Source organism: Pan paniscus, chromosome 13 (genome assembly GCF_029289425.2).
Source record: "Pan paniscus chromosome 13, NHGRI_mPanPan1-v2.0_pri, whole genome shotgun sequence".
NCBI lineage: Eukaryota > Metazoa > Chordata > Mammalia > Primates > Hominidae > Pan > Pan paniscus.
The window spans coordinates 136,400,276-136,425,628 of record NC_073262.2 but is presented as its reverse complement, the minus strand read 5'-3'; the positions used below and the strand labels follow the sequence as shown (position 1 = coordinate 136,425,628).

At 42.9% G+C, this 25,353-nt stretch overlaps 1 protein-coding gene and 1 pseudogene across 5 annotated transcripts in view; one reads left to right on the top strand and one right to left on the bottom strand.

Annotated features, from left to right (window-relative positions):
* Window positions 1-561: 561 nt before the first annotated feature.
* LOC100975751 (UDP-glucuronosyltransferase 1A1) overlaps window positions 562-25,353 on the bottom strand; it is a 140,355-nt gene continuing 115,563 nt past the window's right edge. For 3 of the 5 annotated variants that reach the window (XM_057301549.1, XM_008965706.4, XM_057301548.1), the window contains exons 2-5: window positions 6,698-6,829; window positions 5,927-6,014; window positions 5,424-5,643; window positions 562-1,600 (exon numbers count right to left, since the gene is read on the bottom strand). In XM_057301549.1, coding sequence (XP_057157532.1) covers window positions 1,303-1,600; window positions 5,424-5,643; window positions 5,927-6,014; window positions 6,698-6,829 — 738 coding nt within the window. In that variant the 3' untranslated portion in view covers window positions 562-1,302. Of the gene's footprint in view, window positions 1,601-5,423; window positions 5,644-5,926; window positions 6,015-6,697; window positions 6,830-12,713; window positions 13,596-25,353 lie in introns of those variants that run through there. The other 2 variants (XM_008965705.5, XM_008965704.5) reach the window with 2 other exon arrangements.
* On the top strand, window positions 18,590-19,317 carry LOC117979486 (dnaJ homolog subfamily B member 3-like; annotated as a pseudogene).

Below are 25,353 nucleotides of genomic sequence, written 5' to 3'. Positions count from 1 at the left end.
TTAGTAGAGACGGGGTTTTGCCATGTTGGCCAGGCTGGTCTCAAACTCCTGATCTTAGGTGATCCACCCACCTCGGCCTCCGAAAGTGCTGGGATTACAGGCATGAGCCACTGTGCCCAGCCGAGGTCTTTTTTTTTTAATTAAACAAAATAATAAGAGTGAATCCAACCAGAAGTTATGGTTAAATAAATCCTGGTATATCCATGAAATAGAATACTGCTTGGCCACTGAAAATGAATTAAATATTATACAAAAACACCTTGGGAGAATCTTCATGACAGAGTAGAAGAAAGAGTGTTAGCAAATACTAGGTACACTTAATATATCTGCAATATTTATAAGTATGTGTATTTGCCACAATTGTAACTGGGGTTATTTCTGGGCGATGTGATTACTGGTTATTTTTCTTTTCTCATGCATTTATGCATGCGCACGCAATGAAGGCGTGTGTGTGTGAACCTCTATATTTTCCAAACTTTCTGTCATAATCATGCATTACTTTTGTAATTAGAAAATGCAACTTAACAAGAAATAAATGCGACACCAGTGAAAACACTTAAATAGAATTTATATAAATTTATTAATTTATTTTTAGTTGTAGGAAACATCAGAAAAAAAGTAAACTTGCCCAGCACTTCATAGCTGTATTTTGGGTTTTTATCAAATTCAGCTCCATTTGACATAAGCAATGATTATCTTCTCAAATACACCACCCACCAATTTTATAGCATCATTCTTTTTCCCCAAAGCAAGAAATCATATGCTGTTCTCAATGCACTCCAAGCCATTCATTCATTTCACCTACACTCTAAAGGTACAAAGCTTCCCTTCTTTAAACACACAAGGTGGCACCTATGAAGCAGGACAGAGATGAGGACTGACCATTATTGGTTAAGGATCAATCCCAACCATCTGCAGAAGCCAAAAGATAAGATTAAAACTGCCATTTGCAGTAGGGGCAGCAGTGGGACCACCTTGGAATCCCGCACTCCCAAACAGGCCATGTTTCAGAGTAAGAAAAGTAATCTAGAATGCCAGCCTGTCTGCACGTCCTCTGAAAAATGGCACATGTCATCCTGATCAAAGACACTGGAGGGGGCACGATACATATTCAAATATCTTTACTGACTAGCAAGTCTATTATTTTTATTTAAGAGAATTTTTTAAAGCACTCTGGGGCTGATTAATTTATGCAAAGTTTTTCCTTAATAAGAATAAAATGAATTTAACACTGATTCTGTTCTCAAGTTTGGAAACAACTAGGGAATGGTTCAAAATTTTACCTTATTTCCCACCCACTTCTCAATGGGTCTTGGATTTGTGGGCTTTCTTAACTCGCCCTTTTTTCCCGAAGCATTTCCGGTAGCCATAAGCACAACATTTAAAGGTGATGAAGGCCACTGTCAGCACGACGGCCAAGAGGAAACCGATCACGTCCAAGGAATGGTACTGGTACCAGGTGAGGTCGTGAGCTGCGGGGCGCAGGTGTGGCGCGCCCTTGTGCCTCATCACAAACTCCACCCAGAACACGGCCAGGTCCAGCGGCTCCACCGGGCGGTCCTTGTGAAGGCTGGAGAGGCGCATGATGTTCTCCTTGTAGCTAAACACAAAGACAGTTTCGTTATGCCTGGAACACCTGTGGTATGAACAATCTTCTCTTTATGCTCATTGCTGCTTAAGAAGACTACCAGATTTTCCAAACTTGGGAAAGGAAACCTGTTTCTATTATTGTTGTTGTTGTTTTTAGATACAGAGTCTTGCCCTGTTGCCCAGGCTGGAGTGTAGTGGCACAAGCATGGCTCACTGCAGCCTCCAATTCCTGGGCTCAAGCCATCCTCCTGCCTCAGCCTCCAGAGTAGCTGGAATTACAGTCATGCACCACTATGTCTGGCCAATTTTTAAATTTTTTTGTAGAAACAAGGTCTTATTGTGTTGCCCAGGCTGTGTTACTATTATAACCTGAAAGGTTATAATTAAGAATCTTATTCTTAATAAATGGTATTGATCTCTTGAAAAAGAAGGAAGAGAAGGAGGGAAGGAAGCAAGGAAAGGAGGAAGGGAGGGAGGGAGGGAGGGAGACAGGAAAGGAGAGAGGGACGGAGGAAGGGAGAAAAAGAAAGACCAAAATTATATTTTAGAAATATTTTAACCTTGCTTCCTACTCTTCTTCTTTTCTTTTTAGTGATATTTTGTGAGAAATTTCATTATATTTTCATACAGTAAAACAAAGAAAGGAAAATGTCACGTCAGAAATTATGAATAGTCTCCTATTTGAAGTTGTAAACAACCACCTCTGGCCAAATTAAAAGCCATTTGTAAGTGCCAAATCCAAGGTGATGATATATTTGTAATTCAGTCATTGAAACATTAAACTATCCAGGTGCTAGATTTAGCATGAGGCAGTGTCTGTGCAGCCACTTAGTGCAAAATGGATTTCTGTTTATTCTGGACAGTGTTCATTGCCCAATCAGAACATCTCAATCCAAAACGGGTTAGGTGCTTCAACCCTTGGTGCTACAGGAATGAAGAGGAGATTGAAGAGGAGAGGGAAAAGGAGGAATTAGAAAAGAAAAGGGAGAAGAAAGAAAAAAAAAAAGGCACTCCTATTCAGGACTAATTATGATCGCTGTTGACTGATACAGTTTGGATATTTGTCCACACTCGGATCTCATGTTGAATTGTAATCCCCAGTGCTGGAGATGGGGCCTGGTGGGAGGTGTTTGGATCATGGGGTCGGATCCCTTGTGCTTTAGTGCTGTCTTCCTGATAGTGAGTTTTCACGAGTTATGGTGAGAGCCGGTCATTAAAAAGTGTGTGGCACCTTCCCCCCAAACTCTCTCTCGCTCCTGCTTTTGCCATGTGACATGCAAGCTCCCGCATTGCCTTCTGCCATGAGTAAAAGCTCCCTGAGGTTTCCCCGGCAGCCAAGTGATGTCAGCACTATGCTTCCTGTACAGCCTGCAGAAACACGAGCCAATGAAACCTCTTTTCTTTATAAATTACCCAGTCTTGGGTATTTCTTTACAACAATGCAAGAACAGCCTAATACACTGTCTTTAAACATATCTATAATGTTATTTGGAAACATTATTATAATGTAATATTAGTACTTGGCCATAAATCATGTTAAATATCATCTTCCTTCTACATAAACCTTAAGATGGATTTTCTTGGAACCTTCTTTTTTTATTTTAAGTAAGACGGAGTCTCACTCTGTCGCCCAGGCTGGAGTGGAGTGGCACAATCTCAGCTCACTGCAACCTCCGCCTCTCAGGTTCAAGTGATTTTCCTGCCTCAGCCTCCCAAATAGCTGGGATTACAGGCACACAACACCATGCCTGGGTAATTTTTTTATATTTTTTTTTGGTAGAGATAAGGTTTCTTCATGTTGGCCAGGTTGGCTTCGAACTCCTAACCTCAAGTGATCCACCTGCCTCGGCCTCCCAAAGTGTTGGGACTACAGGCATGAGCCACCGCGCCTGGCCAGAACTTTCATTCGTTAATTCAATAATAATTGAGCACCTATTATGGCCTGGTTGTCTGCATAAACTGATGTTTGAAAATTTTCCACTTCTTTTTATTTTGTGTGGGCACTATCCCCAGCTCAGAGTGTTGGAATCATGGAGATTCACAATCAGACAGGGATGGCTCAAAAATGAATAGATGAAAGTTAGTTAATAAGTTGAGCTCATTGATTTGTGTTTTTTAAAAAAATAATGTATTAGAGGACTTTCACCAAGTCATTCTTAGGTTACAGGTAGTTATCTATACCACTGAAGAAAGAATCAAAATTATATCCATAATGTGAGCCTCAAGAAGGAGCTTCAACAGTGCGGGGAAAGAAGTCAGGTTTTAATGGTATTGATATGTGAGCAGGACATCCTGACATTGAGGTGGCCAGAAGAAGCCGCTGGAAGGAAGGAATGGGACCACACCACCCAACGCTCTGGGCACATGATGCTCAGGTTATGTGGACTTTTCTTTTCTTTTTTTTTTTTTTTTTTTTTTGAGACAGGGTCTCACTCTGTTGCCCAGGTTGCTGGAGTGCAGTGGCATGATCATGGCTCATAGCAGCCTCCAGCTTCTGGGCTCAAGCAATCCTCCCGCCTTAGCCTCCAGAGTGGCTGGGACTACAGGCGTGTGCCACGGTGCCTAGCCAATGTTTATCTTTTATCCAGTGCCACCACACACACATTAGCACCTCAAAGGTGGGAAGTCAGTCATCAGTCCTCCCCTGTTGTCCCTTGCTCAAGCTGGTGTGTCCCCCTGTGTTCTGTCTCCTCTCATTTGAACATGCTCCAGCTCTTCACATCTGTCTTCCTGACTGCTGCTTCTTTCTAAAGGAGGTAACCATGGGAGAAAGCAATGGACACTCTCATAAACACACGCACACACACACACACACGCATATGAATGCACATGTGTGCACCCACACATGAGCACAGCCACATGCACAAACGCACACGCACATATGCACACAGTATCTATTGTCGGACGAAATCTACCACTGGCCACCACTTCTTCCCATAAGGTTCTAATAAGCCTATTACCAGTGAGCTTGACAGTAATATACTAACTTTAATCCAGAAATCATTTGCCCTTTGAATCGTTTTCAGGGCCACATTTGAGCAAATTTTCCTTTGCTCTTATTCTAAGCCTTTGTCTGTGATATCTTATAGCTCCTTCATTCATAAACTCCATGGACAAAATTTCTCACAGGTTCCAGTGCTGCAAAAAGCTGTACTTCTAAGCATTTGAGTTGTTTTTCTCTTAAAGATACTATGCTTCTTATAATGGAGTATTTCTTTCTGTGCAGGAAACTTATGGATCAGATATCTATTATGGCAACCTTTTTATATAAATTGGAGTTTTAAATCTAACGGGGGAAATAAAATTCTAAATAAATTATATGATATATAGAAACTAAAGCATCCTTTTATAAAGTGAATAATAACCTATAAATTATCTTATTTATAAATCCAGGTCAGAAGCGCTGGCTCATGCCTGTAATCTCAGCACTTTGGCAGGCCGAGGCAGGTGGATCACCTGAAGTCAGGAGTTCAAGACCAGCCTGACAAACATGGTGAAACCCCTTCTCTACTAAAAAATACAAAAATTAACCAGGCGTGGTGGTGGACACCTGTAATCCCAGCTACACGGGAGGCTGAGACAGAACTGCTTGAACGTGGGAGGTGGAGGTTGCAGTAAGCCAAGATTGCACCACTGCACTCCAGCCTAGGTGACAGAGCGAGACTCCATCTCAAAAAAAAAAAAAAAAAAGAAGAAAGAAAAATCCAGATTTTTATGTATTTGTTTTTATATTTGAAACGACACTATTAAATGCTATGTAAATGTTTTCATATTTGAAACGATTTTATCATGAATGCCATGGCCAAAGTATTCTTCTGTATCTTCTTTCTTACCTTTTGTCATTGATGACTGCTTTTAGAGCATTTTCTAAATCTTCAGAAGTCATTTCCAGAACATTCAGGGTCACTCCAGCTCCCTTAGTCTCCATGCGCTTTGCATTGTCCATCTGATCACCAAACAAGGGCATCATCACCATGGGAACGCCATTGCATATGCTTTCATAAACACCATGGGAACCAGCATGGGTGATAAAGGCACGGGTCATCGGGTGACCTGAGATGCAAAATAGGGAGGATGTCAGCAGTTACATCTCTGAGTTTCACAGCTGGACACATCTAGTTTCTGAAAACACTCCAAAGACTCAGTGTTACTCACATGCCCTTGCAGAAATTTGCAGAAGAAAATGTGGGTTGAGATACCCCACTAGATAAAAAGCAATGTAGGATATGTTGGCCATAATATTTTCAAGCTCAACAATCCTTTAGAATAGCTGTGCTTACGCCATTTTCTTAATTTGACCCTGGTTTGACCTATACATCCAATCCGCCCAACATACCAAGCAGATCGTTTTGGGGTAGCCACTTAACAAGTATCGTGTTGTTCGCAAGATTCGATGGTCGGGTTCCAGTGTACCGCCACAGGACCTGGGAGGGGCAAAAAGAGCAGAACGTAAAGAAAGAACATAATATGATTAGAAAACAAATCTGCTATACTAACTAGAAAAGGGGGGTCCTCTGAAGGAACACAGTCTTTAACAGAGCGGGAGGATCAGTAACTGTGAAGGCTTCTGAGGACTGGCAACTTTCGGCATCTTGTTTTGGAGGTTTAGTTACAAGGGTGTATGCACTACGTGAATTTGTGATAATTTATCAAGCTGTGCACTTAGGATTTTTTCACTTTCCTGCACTTTAAGGGAAAGTTTGCTTAATGAAACAAGTGGATGCAGAACTATAAGAGCAGAAATGTAAGACATAAATTCAGTGTTCTAACCAACAGCTTTTTGGAGAAACACTTCTATTTAATATGAAGAAACAATATCCCATTTATTTTATTTTTAAATAAATTCTCCCTAATACACTTTTGAGTCTCTTAGAGAAAATGATACTTCTGAGAGTGGTGGATCATAGTTTAACAGAGTATTTGAGAGTCAAATTGAAAACAATGACAACAACCACAACAAAAAAAAACCTTTGGATTAATAGTTGGGAAGTGGCAGGGAAAAGCCAAATCTAAAGTTCCAATTAAGAGAATTAATCTGGAAGCTGGAAGTCTGGGATTAGCGCTCCTGTGAAAATAGATATGAGGCCATAGTATAGAATCTTCTTACTGTCTGAGGGATTTTGCCCAAAGCATCAGCAATTGCCATAGCTTTCTTCTCTGGAATTTCTGAGACCATTGATCCCAAAGAGAAAACCACAATTCCATGTTCTCCAGAAGCATTAATGTAGGCTTCAAATTCCTAGAGCCAGAAGAAAAATTTTCAGTTAATTTTTTCTCATATTCTTTGATGACTACATACAGTAAGTTATGAATTAGATATCTTCCTCTTAAGACTATGATTAAAGGCACGTGTGTTTGAGATAGAGTAAAAAATTATTAATATGTAAGTTTTACAGCATTTTCCTCTCCTTTACTTCCTTCTAAAGGAGGAAGGGTTCCTGCTTATAGAATTATCCTTGCGATGCAAAATCCAGGTAATGTGCTAGTTTTCCAAAAGAAAAGCACAGGTACATGCACACACATGCACACACCTGTACATACACACAGTGATAATTCCACTTAGTGGACACAGAGCAAGGCATCAGTGATACAGAAGGGAAGAGCTGGGAAGGGCGTGGTCCCTTTAAATGATATGGAAGTAGGGAAGGGAAGTGCTGGGTAGAAGAGGGTGTGGTCCCTGGCGAGGGCTCCACCCCCAGACCTGTGCCCATGGACCTAGGTGAGGACAGGCATTTTTGTTTTCCTGCCTAAATGTTTCATTTCCCAAAACCACCCTGGCCTGCCACGCCCCCATCATGTGCCTATAAAAACCCCAAGACCCTAGCAGGCAGACACACAGGTAGCTGGACATCGGGAGGAGCACATCAGCGGAGGGACGCAAGGACAGCTGGACGTTGAGAAGAACTCACCAACAGGCACCGGCAGGCCACTGACCAGCAGAACAACGCGGAGTTTGGCTGAGGCAGTCGGAGGAGAGCCCAGGCCACCGAGCCCAGGCCACCGAGCCCGGGCCACTGAGCGGTCTGACTCCAGGGGAAACCCTTCCCATTCCATCCCCTTCTGGCTTCCCCCATCTGCTGAGAGCTACATCCACTCAATAAATCCTTGCACTCATTCTCCAAGCCCAGGTGGGATTCGATTCTTCTGGTACACCAAGGCAAGCCCCCAGGATACAGAAAGCCCTCTGTCCTTGCGACAAGGTAGAGGGTGTAATTGAGCTGGTTAACACAAGCTGCCTATAGAGGGCAAAACTAAAAGAAGGCCATAACCCACGCCCACTGGAGCTTCAGGAGCTGTAAACATCCACCTCTAGACACTGCCGGTGAGGTCAGAGCCCCACAACCTGCCCGTCTGTACGCTCCCCTAGAGGTTTGAGCAGTGGCGCACTGAGAAAGTGAGCCCCTACCGCTGTCACACGCCCTGTGAGGGGGACAAGGAAAGTTTTCCTGTTTCATCAACATGGCAATTCTTTTCCCACTGTAGATTTTCAGTGGTCCAATGAATCCCCCAAGAATCTCTCAAATGGCTTTATGGGTTTATTTATTATTATTATTATTATTATTATTATTATTATTTACTTGAAGTTCTGGGATACATATGCCATGGTGGTTTGCTGCACCTATTGACCTATCCTCTAAGTTCCTCCCCTCACCCCTCACCCCCCCACAGGCCCTGGTGTGTGTTGTTCCCCTCCCTGCGTCTACGCATTCTCACTGTTCAACTCCCACTTATGAGTGAGAACATGCTGTGTTTGATTTTCTGTTCCTGTGTTAGTTTGTGGAGGATGATGGCTTCCAGCTTCATCCATGTCCTTGCAAAGAATATGATCTCATTCCTTGTTAGGGCTGCATAGTATTCCATGGTGTATATGTACCACATTTTCTTTATCCAATCTACCATTGATGGGCATCTGGGTTGGTTCCATGACTTTGTTATTGTGAATAGTGCTGCAATAAACAAATATGTGCATGTGTCTTTATAGTAGAATAACTTATATTTCTTTGGGTATATACCCAGTAATGGGATTACTGAGTCTATGGTTTTATGTTTGCAAAGAATCCTGAGGGCACTAATATGATTGTGTGATGTGGCAGGGCTTGCCCAAACTGAGGGGTTCCCTGGGACATGTGATGTTCAGTGCTAAAACCTGAACAGTCCTGAGGAAGCCAGGATGCTGGTCACCCTAGATGTGAGACACAGGAGACCTCTGACAGGGCTCAGCAAATGCAATTTGCACAGCAGGACTCCTGCCAAGCCTGATTTGGAACATGACCAGGAAAGCCCCAGACACTGACCATCCTTCTCCCAAGGTGAGCCCTCTCTCCCCGCCACTCTCACCAGCCCCAAGCCCTCGTGAGTCCTCTGGCTCTTAAGGGCTTTGTCTTTGCCTTTTCCCTTGGGCTCATCTAAAAGTCAGGGAGGACAGAGTCATCCTCCCCACCACCATGCTGCGTTTTTTGGTTTGTAGCAAGAACACCCTGAGGATGGTTTTTCTGAACTCCTTCCTCCCTAGGGTCTGCACCACATCTCTCCCCTCTTTCTCTCCCTCTTTCTTGGGGAGACACAGCTCATTTCCAAGTGCTCTTCAAGTTCTTTCTTCTGAGCGATGGTAAATGGCTTACTTATATTTCCTAGGACCTTTGCTCTTCATGAAACCCACTCTTACACTGAAGCTTATCTGGAAAAGGCCGAGTCTAAGTTCTCCTCCAGGCACACTCTCCCACACGCCCACTCAGCAATCAGCAGGATGTGATTCACACAAAATTGAACCCACAGGTCCATAAACATTCGAAGTTAAATAGCAGGAGATCACGAAAGTTTAAATGGCACAAAAGTTCATCTAGAGATTCACGCAGGGCAAACTGCAGAGAAGTTGTCATCATGGCCAACTCCTACCTGAGCCAGCTACTATGAGGCTCAATAAAGGTGAAGTCCATCCCCTACTTGGCAAAGCTTCCCTTAAACTTCGCCCTGACTTCACAGTTACCGGAACGACCAAAGAGTGAAGCAACATATTAACTGAAAATAACACTCCAATCCCCCACCATTGATTCCCTTCAAAAAAAAGATGAGATGCCCCTGAATGAGAGAATTTCCCTGTTCTGATGAGACTTCACCAGCCAAAATGAGACATTTAACATAACTCCTAAACTTTACCAAGAATTTTGTATTTTTAGTTTAGGCTTTTAATTAGATTTTCCCTTCCCAAATGCATTTCATTTTCCCAGAATTCTTCTTTAGCACTTAGACACCATGTGGGTCATCTGTGACTTCACCATCACGCGTTCCCAGTAACCCACATATATCTCAACCTTCCCTGCTCCCAAGCTTTCCTCTCCTGGCCATCTCAAAGCCTTGGTCCTCACTAATCTTCTGTTTAGTTATTTTTCTCAGACCCAGCATTGCGATTGTCTGTGAACCACTGCTATCTTACCCTGGCAAGGGAGGAACATCTTGGAATTCTTGAGTTTCATTCCTTTTCTCCCAATATTGTTCCACTATCTCTTTTCCTTCAGACACACCAAAGACATGCCAATGCCAGGTTGTGCTTTCTCTATGGACTTCTTTGTGCAATAAAAGTTTTATCTTTATTCTTAAAGTTCGGGAGTTTTATCAAGAGTATTGAGAATAGGACCATCAACACAAGAGGAATGGTAGTGCAGAGTGGCATTTTTAGTTAACAAAGGAAGAAAGAGAAAATAAAAACAGTAACTTGACCAACCAGTAGAAATCCGGAAAAAGGAGAATGGCAAAGTCAACTAAACATAAAGAAAACTGAGAGAGTTACAATCAAATCTATTAATTGTTAGATTCAAATAGGCAAAATGCACTTATTAAAGCAACTGCCTGACTGGATTAAAAATACCAGTGCCCTGTTGTTTAAAAAGGAAGAAAGCTTGAAGACAAAGGAGTACTAAAGATGTGCTAGGGAAATGTAAACAAAAATAATACAGAAGTGGTAATATTAATATCCAAAAAGTGGAATTTCAGATTAAAACATTCAACAAGACAAAATAGGTTACTAAAAGGTACAATTTACAAACATATTTTCACACCTAAGCCTGACTGCACCAAACAAGGCAACAACAAATATGTAGTCAACACAGTTCACCACTTAGACATTTATGGTTATATCAATAAATGCCAGAAAGGCAGCTGATAAAGTTCGGTGCCTCTCCTACAAACATCCTCACGCAAAGAGGAAATTATCTAAATCAATAAGGCCTATTTGCCAGAAAACAATGGCTAACATAATGCAAAATAATGAAATGATCATCAATTTCCACTAAAATAGCAGCAAGACGGGCATCTTTCCTATTGCCAGAATTATTCAACTGTTTTTAGAGATTCTAATAAATTCAATATCCCTGATATTTGGCATGGAATTTATAAGAGAAGAAACCAAAATTTCTTTATCAGCAAATGACTGCCTATTATTTTTTATTATGAAAATCAATATTTTGATGAGATAGCTGAGTAGTGAGTAGATAATCAGCTAGAGATAGAAATGGAAAAAAATAACACATTCACAGTAGTGACCAAAAAAAAAAAACCGTGTAAAATACTTAAGAAAAGATGAATGAGAAAGAAACAGAACAAACGTTTTTTAAACTACAAAATAGCTTATCTTTTTAAAGGAAGTGTTTGAGGTCACAACAACAAAACTCCTGGAATACAAATTGTAATGTTCCTCTGTGGGGAACTAGACTAGATCTCCAGCAGAATACACTGTGGTACACAAGTACCATGAAATACTATTTCATAGTTTAAAAAGTAATAGCATTTAAAACTGGAGTGATATCCATGACATTATCGGTAAGTGGGCAGTGGGAATACACTGTTACTCTATTTTGTAGAAAAAGCAACCAAAAAATTTTACATATGTTTCTATATACATATTGGTATGTAATAGCTGGAGTACAAAGAACTAAAAAGAGCTATTGTGGATTACTCTCTACCCATTAACTAGACCTCGGTTGGCACCTTTCTTCTCATTCATTAATTTAAGACATATTCGGTGGGTGCCTATTCTGTGCCTTAGGTGCTGAGATTTATGGGGCGCCAAATACATGCAGACCCATTGGCAGGTGTTGAGGATGCAGTATACAGTGGATGTGATTAATGCAAAGTCACACATGTCCCCACATGGCTCATGATGTGAAGCGGTCAATCAACAACTATCTAAGTGAAATGGCTGCCATATTTGATGTGCTATGAAGGAAAATGCACAGAAAATTAAAAAAAATAAAATACAAATCACATTGGCGGTACAGTGGAAATAAGGTCTGGTGCTCTCCGAAGGTGAGATCAGTCCCCTTAATGGGAGCCAGACTCAGCACCTGGAAGTGCCTGGGCTGCCAGTAGATCCTCAGCCAATCTCTGCAGGATAAATGAATGAATGCTCTCTGAAATGTCACCTCCTCAGAGAGTCATTCCCTAACCCTCCATCTGAAGGAGCCTCTCCTGTTCTTTTCTATCCTCTGCTGAGATTTCGATGAGGATGTGAATGCTACTTTTTGCATACTGCAAACTCTGTAGGGGAAAAATAAACCTAATAGCTTGAGAATGAAACCTACAACCTTTCTGTATCATGTCAGAACCTGACTGTCTGGTGATTCACTCATTAGAAGAGAACGGACTGCAGGATCTAGCTTCTTATCAGAATATTTAGAAACTGGAGCTTTAACCAGGGTCACAAAGGCAACTTTCATTGCCAGGATCTATCATCATCAAAGAATGATTTCATCAGTCCTGAACACTGCCTGTCTGACTGAATCCAGGGCAAGGTGCAGGCTTCAACTGAGTTTTCTGCAGGGTGCCCCAAACCCAGCATTCTGTGCCTATGGCATTTAACAGCTTGTTGTTTCTAATTGATTACTATCCACTGCAGCACACAGAGTAAAATGTCCAAGGAATGCTTTCCCGAAATCTCAGATACCAAGAAATCATCCAGAAGATGATGCCAAAGACAGATTCAAACCTAGGAGTCAAAAATTAACAAAAGAGGGCATTTTAAATTATCTCAGAATGCTTGCTCAGCATATATCTGGGGCTAGTTAATCGATCCAAAGTAATACATCTGAAAGAATACATGCATGTAAAAGTCCCACTCCAATACACACCTGGGATAGTGGATTTTGGTGAAGGCAGTTGATTCCACCAACGAAAACCATATTGGGCATGATGGGCCTAGGGTAATCCTTCACAAAGTCACTTCTAAACAGCCAGACAGATGCAGAGCTCAATAGGTCCTGGACAGTCACCTCTCTCTGAAGGAATTCTGAGGCAAGGGTTGCATACGGGGAATAAACCACGTCGCACAGAAAGTTCTGTGAAAAGGCAATGAGCATGTTCTTCACCCGCTGCAGGAAGGTCATGTGATCTGAATGAGAGGAGAGAGGCCTGGGCACGTAGGAGAATGGGTTGGGGCACTGGGTAGCCTCAAATTCCAGGCTGCATGGCAGTGCATGCAAGAAGAATACAGTGGGAAGAGACAGGTACTGGGCCACGATGGGGCTGCAAGGAAGGAAAGGGTCCGTCAGCATGACATCAAAGCTGCTTTCTGCCAGGGAGGCCATGAGCTCCTTGTTGTGCAGTAAGTGGGAACAGCCAGACAAAAGCATAGCAGAGTCCTTTTTTATTTTCTTGTATGTTTTGATCACACGCTGCAGGAAAGAATCATTCTCAAAAACATTATGCCCGAGACTAACAAAAGACTCTTTCACATCCTCCCTTTGGAATGGCACAGGGTACGTCTTCAAGGTGTAAAATGCTCCGTCTCTGATGTACAACGAGGCGTCAGGTGCTAGGACAACTATTTCATGTCCCCTCTGCTGCAGCTGCTGGATGGCCCCAAGCATGCTCAGCCAGTGGCTGCCATCCACTGGGATCAACAGTATCTTCCCAGCATGGGACACCACTGGGCCCAGCACACACAGCAGCAGGCCCAGGACAAGTGGGCGTCCGCCCTGGGACTCCACAGCCATGGCGCCTTTGCTCCTGCCAGAGGTTCGCCCTCTCCTACTTATATATATATGTGGCAAAAACCAATCGATACACCAAGTTAATGTTTGACTGTGTCACATGACTATAAAAAGCTGTCAGTCCACAAAGGTAGCAGGGAGTTCACTTTCAGAGATAAAGAAGGTGGAGCTTTATTAGGTTTCTTAATAGGCAACAACAGTTGAACTGGCTGGAATTTCATACTCAAATCACATTCTTGAGTGAACACAGCAAAGTACTTCCAGAACCTCAGGATCCATTAAATTAGTATTTCCACAGACCAACAAGTGTTACCAGAGAGAAAGAAGGACGACTATGTAGTGAACAAGTTAGGCTTCTTTTCCAGAAATTAAACAGAAAGCTTTTTAGAAAGCCTTTTAGAAAGAAAAGAACACAACTGTACCCCCGCTTTCGCCATGGAAACCTGTAAGAGTGCCCACTCCACAGCTCCCCCGGTACTGCCTGCTCACTTGTATCATGTGTTTCATTCCTTTGTCCAACAATATTTATTGAGTCCAGCACAGTGTGGGGTCTTGAGGCTGCAGCAAAGCCCACCACACGAGCACGCGCCATGAGGTGAGCCAGACTCACAATTTAAACACATGAGCAGGAACTTAGAAATCGTGAAGCATGCTAAGAAGGAAATGAACAGGTGGGTGGGTGGGGCGGGGCGGGGGTGGGGGGCGTGCTGGGGTAGAGAATGACCAGAAAGGGAAATTCACTGGAGCGTGTGTGAACAGAAGTCTTCCCCAAGGACAGGCCTTTATTAGTGTGAACCTGAAAGAGCCAGTCCTGTAAAATAGATCTTGAGTGGCTAACTGGGCCTGGATTTAAAATAGAGCCAACTGGCCCTTTGCTTACTACAGGTCACACGGTTACTCTGAGTGTCCTGAAAACCTGTACCTTTTTATAGTTCAGATTTTCAGCGCTCTCCTGAACCAACCAATTAAAGCTCACCCACCTCAGCCACTCAGGGCTCAGCTTCATCAACCAATCAGAATGCAGCTGCACTGACCAATAAGAACTAAGCAAGTTTCCATCCTTCATTTGCATAAATGGACCTGATTGGGAACCTGGGAAGGAAATTTTTGCCGTGAAACCTGCCTGCCTTGTGTTCTGTGGAACTCACCTTCATTGTGTACCAGAGGCTGTAACTCCCTGGTTTGCAAACTGTTCACTAGAACAAAGTCTCTTTCTTCCAAATTCCTTTTCAGAGAACTTTTGTTCACAACAGGAAACCAAATAGATAAGCAAATTCAATTAAGTTAAATTGTACTCATTCCACTGGCCCAAGATCCAGGGGAAAGGCATTTGGGGAAATTCTGATGACTGAGTTGAAGTCAAAAGGGAAAGATGAGCAAAAACAACTCAAATTTGTATTTATTGACCATGGACTATGGGGCAAGTATTGTGCAGCCAGAATTGGAAGTATTACACTCTTTTTTGGGGGGATATACTGCTGTACTATACAATTCCAAGATAACTGCACAGATCGCAACATTTGAACCATACACATCACTGGCCAGCCATACTTGGGGATGTGCTTAGAGGATCATAGAGAAACAGCTAACTAGAGTTTTGGTGTCCTATGGGACATATTAACAGGTAATTAGGGTACCCTCTCATTCTTCTCCTTAGAGTAGGTACTTTGCATGCACACGCACACTGAAGCTCCTCCCCACACCCAAACACTTCATTTTTTAGGACCAAGATTCTGGGCAAGCAGAATAGACATAGCAATGCTTTCACTCTTTGTTGTGTCCTTATTAGAAATTCTGAAATTCACAGTTTAATTTAAACCTTAAGGGTGATAATTCTTCCAAAGTCCCAATGCTGTGTGAGTTCATTTGCAGATTATAGAGAGTAAAGGGGCTATAAACACATAAGTCACCACTGTAATGATTTTATGACTTTCCTGCATCATGCAGAGCTTCCAAGCTTTTTGAGGCTGCTTCTGCTGTGTACCTGGATGGTTTGTGGCCACAGCTCTGCCCTTGACCAAGAAGTACTTACTAATCTGAATAGTAGGCAATCCACATTCACGCTCATGAATTACAACAGAGAACCACTACTAAGCAATCCAATTAGTATCTGCTCTGAAACCAAAGCAGAACCCATTGCTAATTCCCTCATCTGCCAAATATTTATGGAACGTGTGAGCCCTACTGGATGGCAGTCACTATGCTAGGAACTAGGCCCAGAAAGTCAAGTTAGAAATGGTCCTTGCCTGAAAGGAGGGGTCAGGTAGACAGAGACAAACTCATGACCAGGCAATTACAGGGGATGGTGCTCTGGGGGCTGAGAAATCACACAGCAGGGCAGCAATATGATGGTCTTGCTTTGGGGGCTGCTAAAGAGTGACACGTCCATGGAAAGTGTTTCTGGAACCCTTTTGAAGGTACTTTCTTTTTAAGCTGAAGACATAAGTTAGTAGGCCACCATCGGACACACTCCCAGCTCCTTTCATCTCCTTTCATCAAATCAGAATGACGGGCTTATTACTAAAGGAGCAACATAAACATGTCCAGTGCCCTATAGATCATCTACAGGATCCTCCCGGGAAGCAAAGCCACCTTCCTTGAATCCTTTGAATTCCTTGAATTTCCAAAATCCCAGAAAAACAGCATTTTGTTCTGTTCTGCCTTGTATCTTTTAGCAGTTTGCATATCTGTCCTTGCTATTAGACTATAGCTATATCCTATATATATATATATATATATATATATATATATATATATATTCCTTACAGGCAAGATTTTGGCTTTGGAATCATGCTATCACTCAGGTGCCAGTCCATGGTTTTGGAGACAGTAAGCGCTCTGGACATGTTTCTGTATAGAAGTGACTTTTCTTCTCTTTTCATTCTAGACCCTGCATTCAAGCCAGCAAGTAAGTGCTGAATCTGGATGTTTCTACCACTGTCTCTCAGACCCAGCTGCCATGGTCCTATTTCAGGGCCCCAGCCCCCCTGTCCCCCAACCCCCAGCTGTCCCTTCTGAATCATTGCATCGGCTGCCACCTGAATAACCCCACCTCACCACCACTTCTGGAACCTTGGTCAGCAGCTTCCTGGGCACAGAAAATTCAGAGTCCTCTGCCTTGCTCTCAAAACTCTGGGATAGACCCCAGCCCACCTGTCCAAGCTCATTCCTCCTCTCTAGCCCTTCTGCTTGCCCCCTCCCTCTGCCTCTTACCCTCTAGCCATTCTGGATCCCTTGCTGTTCCCCAAACTTCCTTTGATGTTCTCAAATTGCTTTGTTCACACTGAACTCTACCCTCGGCCAGCTTACTATGACTGTTCATTGCGTGCTTACCAAGTGCCAGGTCCGGGTTTCAGGTTATGTAACTAGAGGTTATATAAACTCAGAAGTTTGTTCTGGTGAGATAACACATCCTCATTACACCTAATACCCTTTATGAACCGTTAAGAATGTTCTTTGGTTAATCATTTTCCCCTTGGAATTGAGTGACCTTTACTAGTGTATTGCCTCACAATTTATCAAAGAAAAGAATCCAGTGTCAAAAAGAGAATAAGGAGGAGGTGAAGAGAACTCAGATCTCAAAAAAAGTCCCCCCAAAATTCATCGTCATGATATAGCAGTTCTAGAGGAAATAATCACTGCATCCCATGTTTATCCCCAGTGCTATACACACGGCCTGCAAGTCTTAATGGTTTCGATACAGTAAATAGTGCTGTATTTCCTTTTCTCTGAGAGGATCTCCCTGGTTGTTTTAGCAGTCAAGAAAAGTGAATAACATGCACATTTGACCCTCCATATACTTGGGCTTCACATCTGCAGATTCAGCCAACAGCAGATTGAAAATATTTGGGGGGAACAACAATGAAAAAAAAACAGTACAAATAATACAAATAAAAAACCAATACTGTAAAACAACTATTTACATAGCATTTACATTTATTAGGTACAAGTAATCAAGAGATGACTAGAGGTTTAAAGGAGGATATGGGTAGGTTATATACAAATACTGTGCCATTTTATAAAAGGAGCTTGAGCATCTAGATTTTGGTATGGAGAGGAGGGTTGTCCTAAACTAATCCCTTCAGAATACCAAGGACTACTCTGCTAGACTAGCGATTCTCAAAGTATGAGCCAGGAAATCCTAGGGATCCCCAGGAATTTTTCAGGAGAATTTTACAAAGTCAAAACTATTTCCGTAATAATGTTACTTGATTTTCTCATTGTCATTCTCCCACAAGTGTACAGTGGAGTTTTCCAGAAGCTACATGGGGGATGTGTAATATCACAATAGATAGAATGCAGAAGCTGACATGAGAATCCACCTCTCTATAGAGCCAAGTACTAAAGAGAGATGCAAAAACTGTAAAACGATGCCACTCTTCTCACTACATTTTGTCTCAATAAAAGTTACATAAAAAGGTTTGTTAGTGTGTCATGGGTTTATTCTTCTTAAATTGCCCAATGAATATGTCTTTTTAATTCTGTTTTAATCTCTAATGCAGTACATATGATAGGCATAATCCAGATGAACAAAAGCAAATGGGTACCAGGGCTGGAACGTTAGAGAACTGCAGTCCTCAACAACAGGATGTCTTCAGCCCCGGTCAGACTAAACTCACTCCCACCACCCTCTTCCCTCCTGTGGCCGAGGAAAAAGACTGATATAAAGCCTACTTTAAGAAAAACAGTTCTTCAGGCAGCCAAAGTCAAGGCCCTCTCTTTTCCCCAACCTCTTTTTCCCATCCTTTTTGGAGACCATGGCTGGTTGGGGGCCGGAGTGGGCGGGGCCTGGTCTTGGAGCCTCACAGAGCCTCACAGAAAGCAGAGCCAGTCCCAGGAGCACTGCATCCTGGGATGCGAGGCGCTCATAGGCTTCGGCCAATGAGATGTGGCTGCGTCATAAGGGGCGTCCCTCCAGGCGGCCCAGGTCGCCGAGCACTCGGGCCTGCGCCTGGGTGCTGGCAGCCTTGCCGCTCGCTGTGCCAGTGCCTGGTGGGCCGTTCTGGCCATCCAGCATGGTGGACTACTACGAGGTGCTGGGCGTACCCCGATAGGCCTCGTCCGAGGGTATCAAGAAGGCGTACCGCAAGCTGGCGCTTAAGTGGCACCCCGACAAAAACCCCGAGGACAGGGAGGAAGCGGAGAGAAGATTCAAGCAGGTGGCTGAGGCCTACGAGGTGTTGTCGGACGCCTAGAAACGCGATATCTATGACCGCTATGGCGAGGCGAGGGCGGAGGGCGGCTGCGCAGGCGGCAGGCCCTTCGAGGACCCCTTCGAGTATGTCTTCAGCTTCCGTGACCCCGCCGAGGTCTTCAGGGAGTTCTTTGGCGGCCGGGACCCATTCTCCTTTGACCTCTTGGGAAACCCGCTGGAGAATATTTTGGGGGGTCAGAGGAACTCCCTGGGAAGCAGAAGCAGAGGGTCTGCACCCCTTTTCTCTGCCTTCAGTGAATTTCCAGCTTTTGAGGGTGGTTTTTCTTCTTTTGATACAGGATTTCGTTCCTTTGGCTCCCTGGGAAGTGGGGGCCTTTCTTCCTTCTGCATGTCCTACGGTAGTGATGGGATAGGCAGCTTCAAGTCCATGTCGACTTCCACTGAAATAGTTGATGGCAAAAAAATCACCACCAAGAGAATCATTGAGAATGGCCAAGAAAGGGTGGAAGTGGAGGAAGATGGAGAGTTGAGTTAATGTCCTTCCTAATAAATAGCAAAGAGCAGTTACTCCGCATTGACACCAAGTAATTCCAGTCCACATTTGACTTTAAGCACATCTGGAGGAATAGCGGACTTTTTTTAGGATTGAAAGTGAACTTTACTTTCAGAACAACTGTACCCAAGAATTTATAAACACTTTATGCCAATGCCTGTCTTTATTGTTGGGACTACACGGATAGGACCTCTGTTTGTCTTTCGATCATTGTAAATATCTGTATGCAATTTGCTATTTATTAAACTTAAGCCTGAGGCAGACAATGATTATTTCCTAGTGCTAGGACAGAATGTTCATCTCAGCACTTTGAGCCTTACCTTTTTCCGTTGGGAAAGTGTGAGCCAGGTGGTTTGCTCTAAATCATTTGACTTCAATGTTTTACTGTGTGGTGGTGAAATCTATGAATATATTAATACTCTGGCTTAATTTAATGATGGCTTTTAATTGCACATAAATGCTCGTGATGTAGGAAGAGTTGACCATTATTTAGATAAAAGGTTAAACCCAGGCTTTATAAAAGCAGGTAAACCTGGCAAAGTGGATGCATTCGTTTCCTATCATGGCTGTAACAAATTACCCAAACTTGGTGGCTTAAAACAACACACGTTATTCTCTTAATATTTTGGAGGTCAGACATTTGAATCCCATATCACTGAGCTGAAATCGGTGTAAGAAGCATGTTCCTTCTGAAGGCTGAGGACAGACCTTGGGGTTATGTGGTTGGTCAATGATATACTAGGACTGTCTTCAGCCCTAACGTGGTTCTCCAACTATGGTAGGTCCTGGAAATGTAAAAAAAAGCGTTTCCAAAGGGCCACGCAAAACTATCCTATTGCTGTGCTTGGGGCATATCAAATTAGGTTGATGAAAGCCAAGTGCATCTGTAATATTGTTTGGGTGAGGCACCATACACACAATTGAGAAAGTACCTTTGTGTTGGCACGGGTTATGCCCCAAATGAAGACCTTTTGGGGCATATTGCCTTGGGGTAGTCCATCACAAAGGGTCCCATCTTCTAGGGTCACCTCTGAGGAAAAGTTTGCATGAGAGCAAAAGGGCAACAACTAGACAGGCTGAAAAAAATTAAGAGCAGCATGCTGGTAATTTTTTTACAGAAAAATCATGGCCTGAACACGTCATTAACCAACAAATACTGTGACAATCTGCATGGAATGGCACCCAAGTAATAAACAGCAGGAAAATGGCAGTCAGCTGGCACCATCCCACAGGGGCACACGGGGTCTCACACTGAACTCTGAAATCAACATGCCCAAGGTGCCTGGGTAGTTGTTTCTTAAATAATAACTATACAAGAAGTATCAGAATAAGACAGACTGTCAGGGCTTTTGAAAAATGAGTTCATTTTTTAGTGATCCGGATAAGGGAACTTACATATGTGAAGATACTCACTGAGTAGTTTGCTGGGGATGGGTTTGCTTATGGAGCCGTTCAGGAATAAAAGGAGTTTTGAGGTGGGAGGAAGGCATGGGAACAGTTTCATGGTAGTTTTTTGTGTTGTAAATCACCACTCTGGGTAGGATAGAATGAGTGGGTTTGTATCTACACAATTGGTTACATAAATCCCATTGTTCAGTGGTCAGCAAAGAGTGGCGTACCAGTGTCACTCAGAGGTGGATCTGTAACAACGCTGGCTAGTTTTAACAGTTGAAAGCTAACACAAAGTTCAAATTTTGATATATCCTAGATTACTGATGTCATAAATGGGAAGTGTTCCTTCTACAGAAGTGTAAAGCTTGTTTGGTTATTGTTTGTTTGTTTGTTTTAGAGACAGGGTCTCTCTCTGTAGCTGTTGCCTAGGCAAGATCATACCTCACTAGTAAACATGAATTTCTGGGCTCAAGTGATCCTTCCTCCTCAGCATTCCCAGTAACTGAGACAACAGCTACCACACCTAGCTAATGTTTTTTTTTTTAAATCTTGTAGAGATGGGAATGATGTTGACCCACTATGTTGTCCCAGCAAGAGCATTTTATTTAAAGAATTTTTAGAATTCAAAAATCGCTTTTTAAAATGTCTCATCTCAAAAACATAACACTGCTAGAGGCCTATATGTGGGTATTCATCTTTTATAAAAGGGTTCGATAAATCAGGTTTTCAGAATGGAAAAAGGGGCATTTCCTCTGTTGCAAAGATGACCCTCTTGAGACCCCTAAAATGAATTTCCTCCATGGAAACACTTGTTCCTTCTCACCAAGCACACCAGGCAAGGAAAGGCATGACCCTGTGAGCCCCAAGAGACCTGGAGTCCTGTGACCATCGCCGTAGGGTCCAAAAAACCAAAATGCCAGATATTTTTTCTGGCTGGAGTTCAACACAGCTGATTTTAGTTCAGCTTACATCACACACTGGAAAGCATCTAGAAGAGGGAATGATCCTTTCTGTCCATCATCTTCTTCTCCTCTGATTCTACTTTCTGTCTCCAAACAGGTAGAGAGACTTCCCCATCTTGGGAAATCATTCACACAACAGCTTACCTTTCTAGGAATTTCTAATTCCACTTTCTCATCAACTTTCTCAATAAATGCAGATTCATTTCCTTTTCTCAGACTCTCCTTTAAACCCTTTCAGTATAACTTCAATCACCACCAATCTTGTATTAGTCTGTTCTCACACTGCTATAAAGACATACCCAAGACGGGGTAATTTATAAAAGACAAAGGTTTAAATGACTCAGTTCCACATGGCTGGGGAGGCCTCAGGAAACTTACAATCATGACAGAAGGTGAGAGATAAGCAAAGTCATGTCTCACATGGCAGCAAGCAAGAGAGAAACAGAGAGGAAGAGTTCACTTGTGAGTGAAGGAGGAAGAGCCCCTTATAAAACCATCAGCTCTCATTAGAATTCACTCAGTAGGATGAGAACAGCAAGGGGGAAACTGCACACATGATCCAATCACCTCCCACCAGGTCCCATCCTTAACACATGGGAATTATGGAGATTACAATTTGAGATGAGATTTGGGTGGAAACACAGAGTCAAACCATATCATTCTGCCCTCTGGCCCCTCCCAAATCTCATGTCTTTTCACATTTCAAAACCAATCGTGCCTTCCCAACAATCTTCCAAAGTCTTAACTCATTTCAGCACTAGCTCAAAAGTCCATAGTCCAAAGTCTTATCTGAGACAAGGCAAGTCCCTTCCCCCTATGAGCCTGTAAAATCAAAAGTTAGTAACTTCCAAGACACAATGGGGGTACAGAAATTGGGTAAATATTCCCATTCCAAATGGGAGAAACTGGCCAAAAAAGGGGGCTACAGGCCCCATGCAAGTCCAAAACCAGGCAGGGCAGTCATTAAATCTTAAAGCTCCAAAATTATCTCCTTTAACTTCATGTCTCATATCTAGGTCATGCTGATGCCAGAAGTGGGCTCCCACAGTCTCAGGCAACTTGGACACTGTGGCTTGCAGGGTAAAGCCCTCCTCCTGGCTGCCTTCAGAGGCTGGCATTGAGTGTCTGTGTCTTTTCCAGGCACACAGTGCAAGCTATTGGATCTACTATTCGGGATTCTGGAGGATGGTGGCCGCCTTCTCACAACTCCACTAGGCAGTGCCCCAGTGGAGACTCTGTGTGGGGGTTCCAACCTCACATTTCTTTACCACCCTTCTCTAGCAGAGGTTCTCTATAAGGGCTCCATCCATGCAGCAAACTTCTTCCTGGACATCCAAGCATTTCCTTACATCCTCTCAAATTTATGTGGAGGTTCCCAAACCTAAATTCTTATCTTCTGTGTACCCACAGGCCCAACACTACATCGATGCTGCCAAGGCTTGAGGTTTGCACCCTCTGAAGCAATGGCCTGAGCTCTACCTTGGCCTCTTTTAGCCATGGCTGGAGCCACTGGGACACAGGGCACCAAGTCCTGAGGCTGCACACAGCAGGGGGAGCATGGACCCAGCCCACAAAACAATTTTTCCTTCCTAGGCCTCCAGGCCTGTGATGGGAGGGTCTTCTGCAAAGGTCTCTGATGTGCACTGAAGCCATTTTCCCCATTGTCTTGGCAATTAACATTTGGCTTCTCCTCACTTATGCAAATTTCTATAGCCAGTATTTCTGCAGCTGGTTTGAATTTCTCCCCATAAAATGGGTTTTTCTTTTCTACCACATGGTCAGGCTGCAAATTTTCCAAACTTTTATGCTCTGCTTCCCTTTTAAACATAAGTTCCAATTTCAGATCATCTCTCTCAAGTTCAAAGTTCCACAGATCTCTAAGGCAGGGGCAAAATGCCACCAGTCTCTTTGCTAAAGCATAGCAAGGGTGACCTTTGTTCCAGTTCCCAATAAGTTCCTCATCTCCATCTGAGACTCAGCCTGGACTTCATTGTCCACAACATTATCAGCATTTTGGTCAAAACCATTCAACAAGTCTCTAGGAAGTTCCAAACTTTCCCACATCTTCCTGTCTTCTTCTGAGCTCTCCAAACTGTTCCAACCTCTGCCTGTTACCCAGTTCCAAAGTCACTTCCACATTTTCAAGTATCTTTATAGCAGTACTCCAGTCTCCATGGCACCAATTTAATATATTAGTCCATTCTCACACTGCTATAAAGACATACCCAAGACTGGGTAACTCATAAAGGAGAGAGCTTTAATTGACTCACAGTTCCAGGTGGTTGGAGGGGGGAGCCTCAGGAAACTTATAATCCTGGCAGAAAGTGAGAGAGAGGCAAAGACATGTCTTACATGAAAGAGAGAAAGAGGAAGAGCTTGCAAGTGAAGGGACAATGGCCCCTTATAAAACCATCAGATCTCATAAGAACTCACTCACTATGATGAGAGCAGCAGGTGCGAAACTGCCCCCATGATCCAATCACCTCCCACCAGATCCTGTCCTTGACACGTGGGGACTATGGGGATTACAATTCAAGATGAGATTTGGTGGGGGATACAGAGCCAAATCATGATAAATCTAGTGTGACTTCATGTTGAGACAGAGTCAGTGGCCTCACTATTGAATACATTAGCCTGTTCTTTACCACACTCGAAAATTAGCCTTGCTAGTGTTCTCTAATTCTCTAAGGGGCATAGCAAGAGTGATCTGTGCCACAGTTCCCAATTCGTTCTGCTCCACTGAGATGACAGTGAAGTTTTGAGCAATGTAGTTAACACTAGAGAATATGTTCACATTGAAAAACTGGAAGAAAAGGGCAAGAGTCACTATTTAAATGCCATCCCGCTTTTCAACATTGTTACAAATCTAATAAACACATATTTTATAATTGAATAACTACACTGCATAAGGGGGAAAATCACCAACAAAAAAATCATGTGGTTTGATTTTAAAAAATGAAGCTTAGAGTGTTTGGCAATAATACCTATGTTAATAAAAAGAAGTACAGAAATAAAAATACAAAAGGATCAAGTCATGGAAGTTCATACGCATTCAGTGAATATGACATAAAAAGGCTGAATTCTCTCATGAAATACATGGCACACCAAGGAATAAGAAACAATATTCAGGTCCCAGAGTACCACATCAATGAACCCCAAATATTCTGGATTAAAGAAAGCTGCCTTTGAAATTGTTGGTAAAGAAGTAGATCCCACTATAGAAACTTGGAGTGGGATAGGGTGGGTTTGGTGATATGTTCAGCTTCACCTGAGAAACACTTCCCTTCTTGGACACATGTCCATTCATCACCGTCCCCAGCTTAACTGGGCTTATACGCTCACAGTTTTATCTCCTCCCTAGACCCTTCCACAATTTCTTGATAATTTCAGCATTCCAAGTAGAAGACCCAATTGACCTGCAACCAAAACTATGCCTTCCGAACTCTGAGATGTCCCCACATCATGCACCAGACCCCAAATCCTGACCAGAAAAATCTTTTGTCAGCACAGATCCCTCTCTGGAAACTGAACTCAGTGTGTAATTCTATAATCACAGACATATATCCCACGTTTGTTGCTCTACTTCCACTGAACTGAGTCAACCTCTTTAACACTTCTACTTCCTGTGAGTGCTTAGGTCTCCTGTGGTCACCTCTCTATCATTCGCAAGACGGGACCACTAAAAATTATCACATTAACAATTGTAATTTGCTGTTG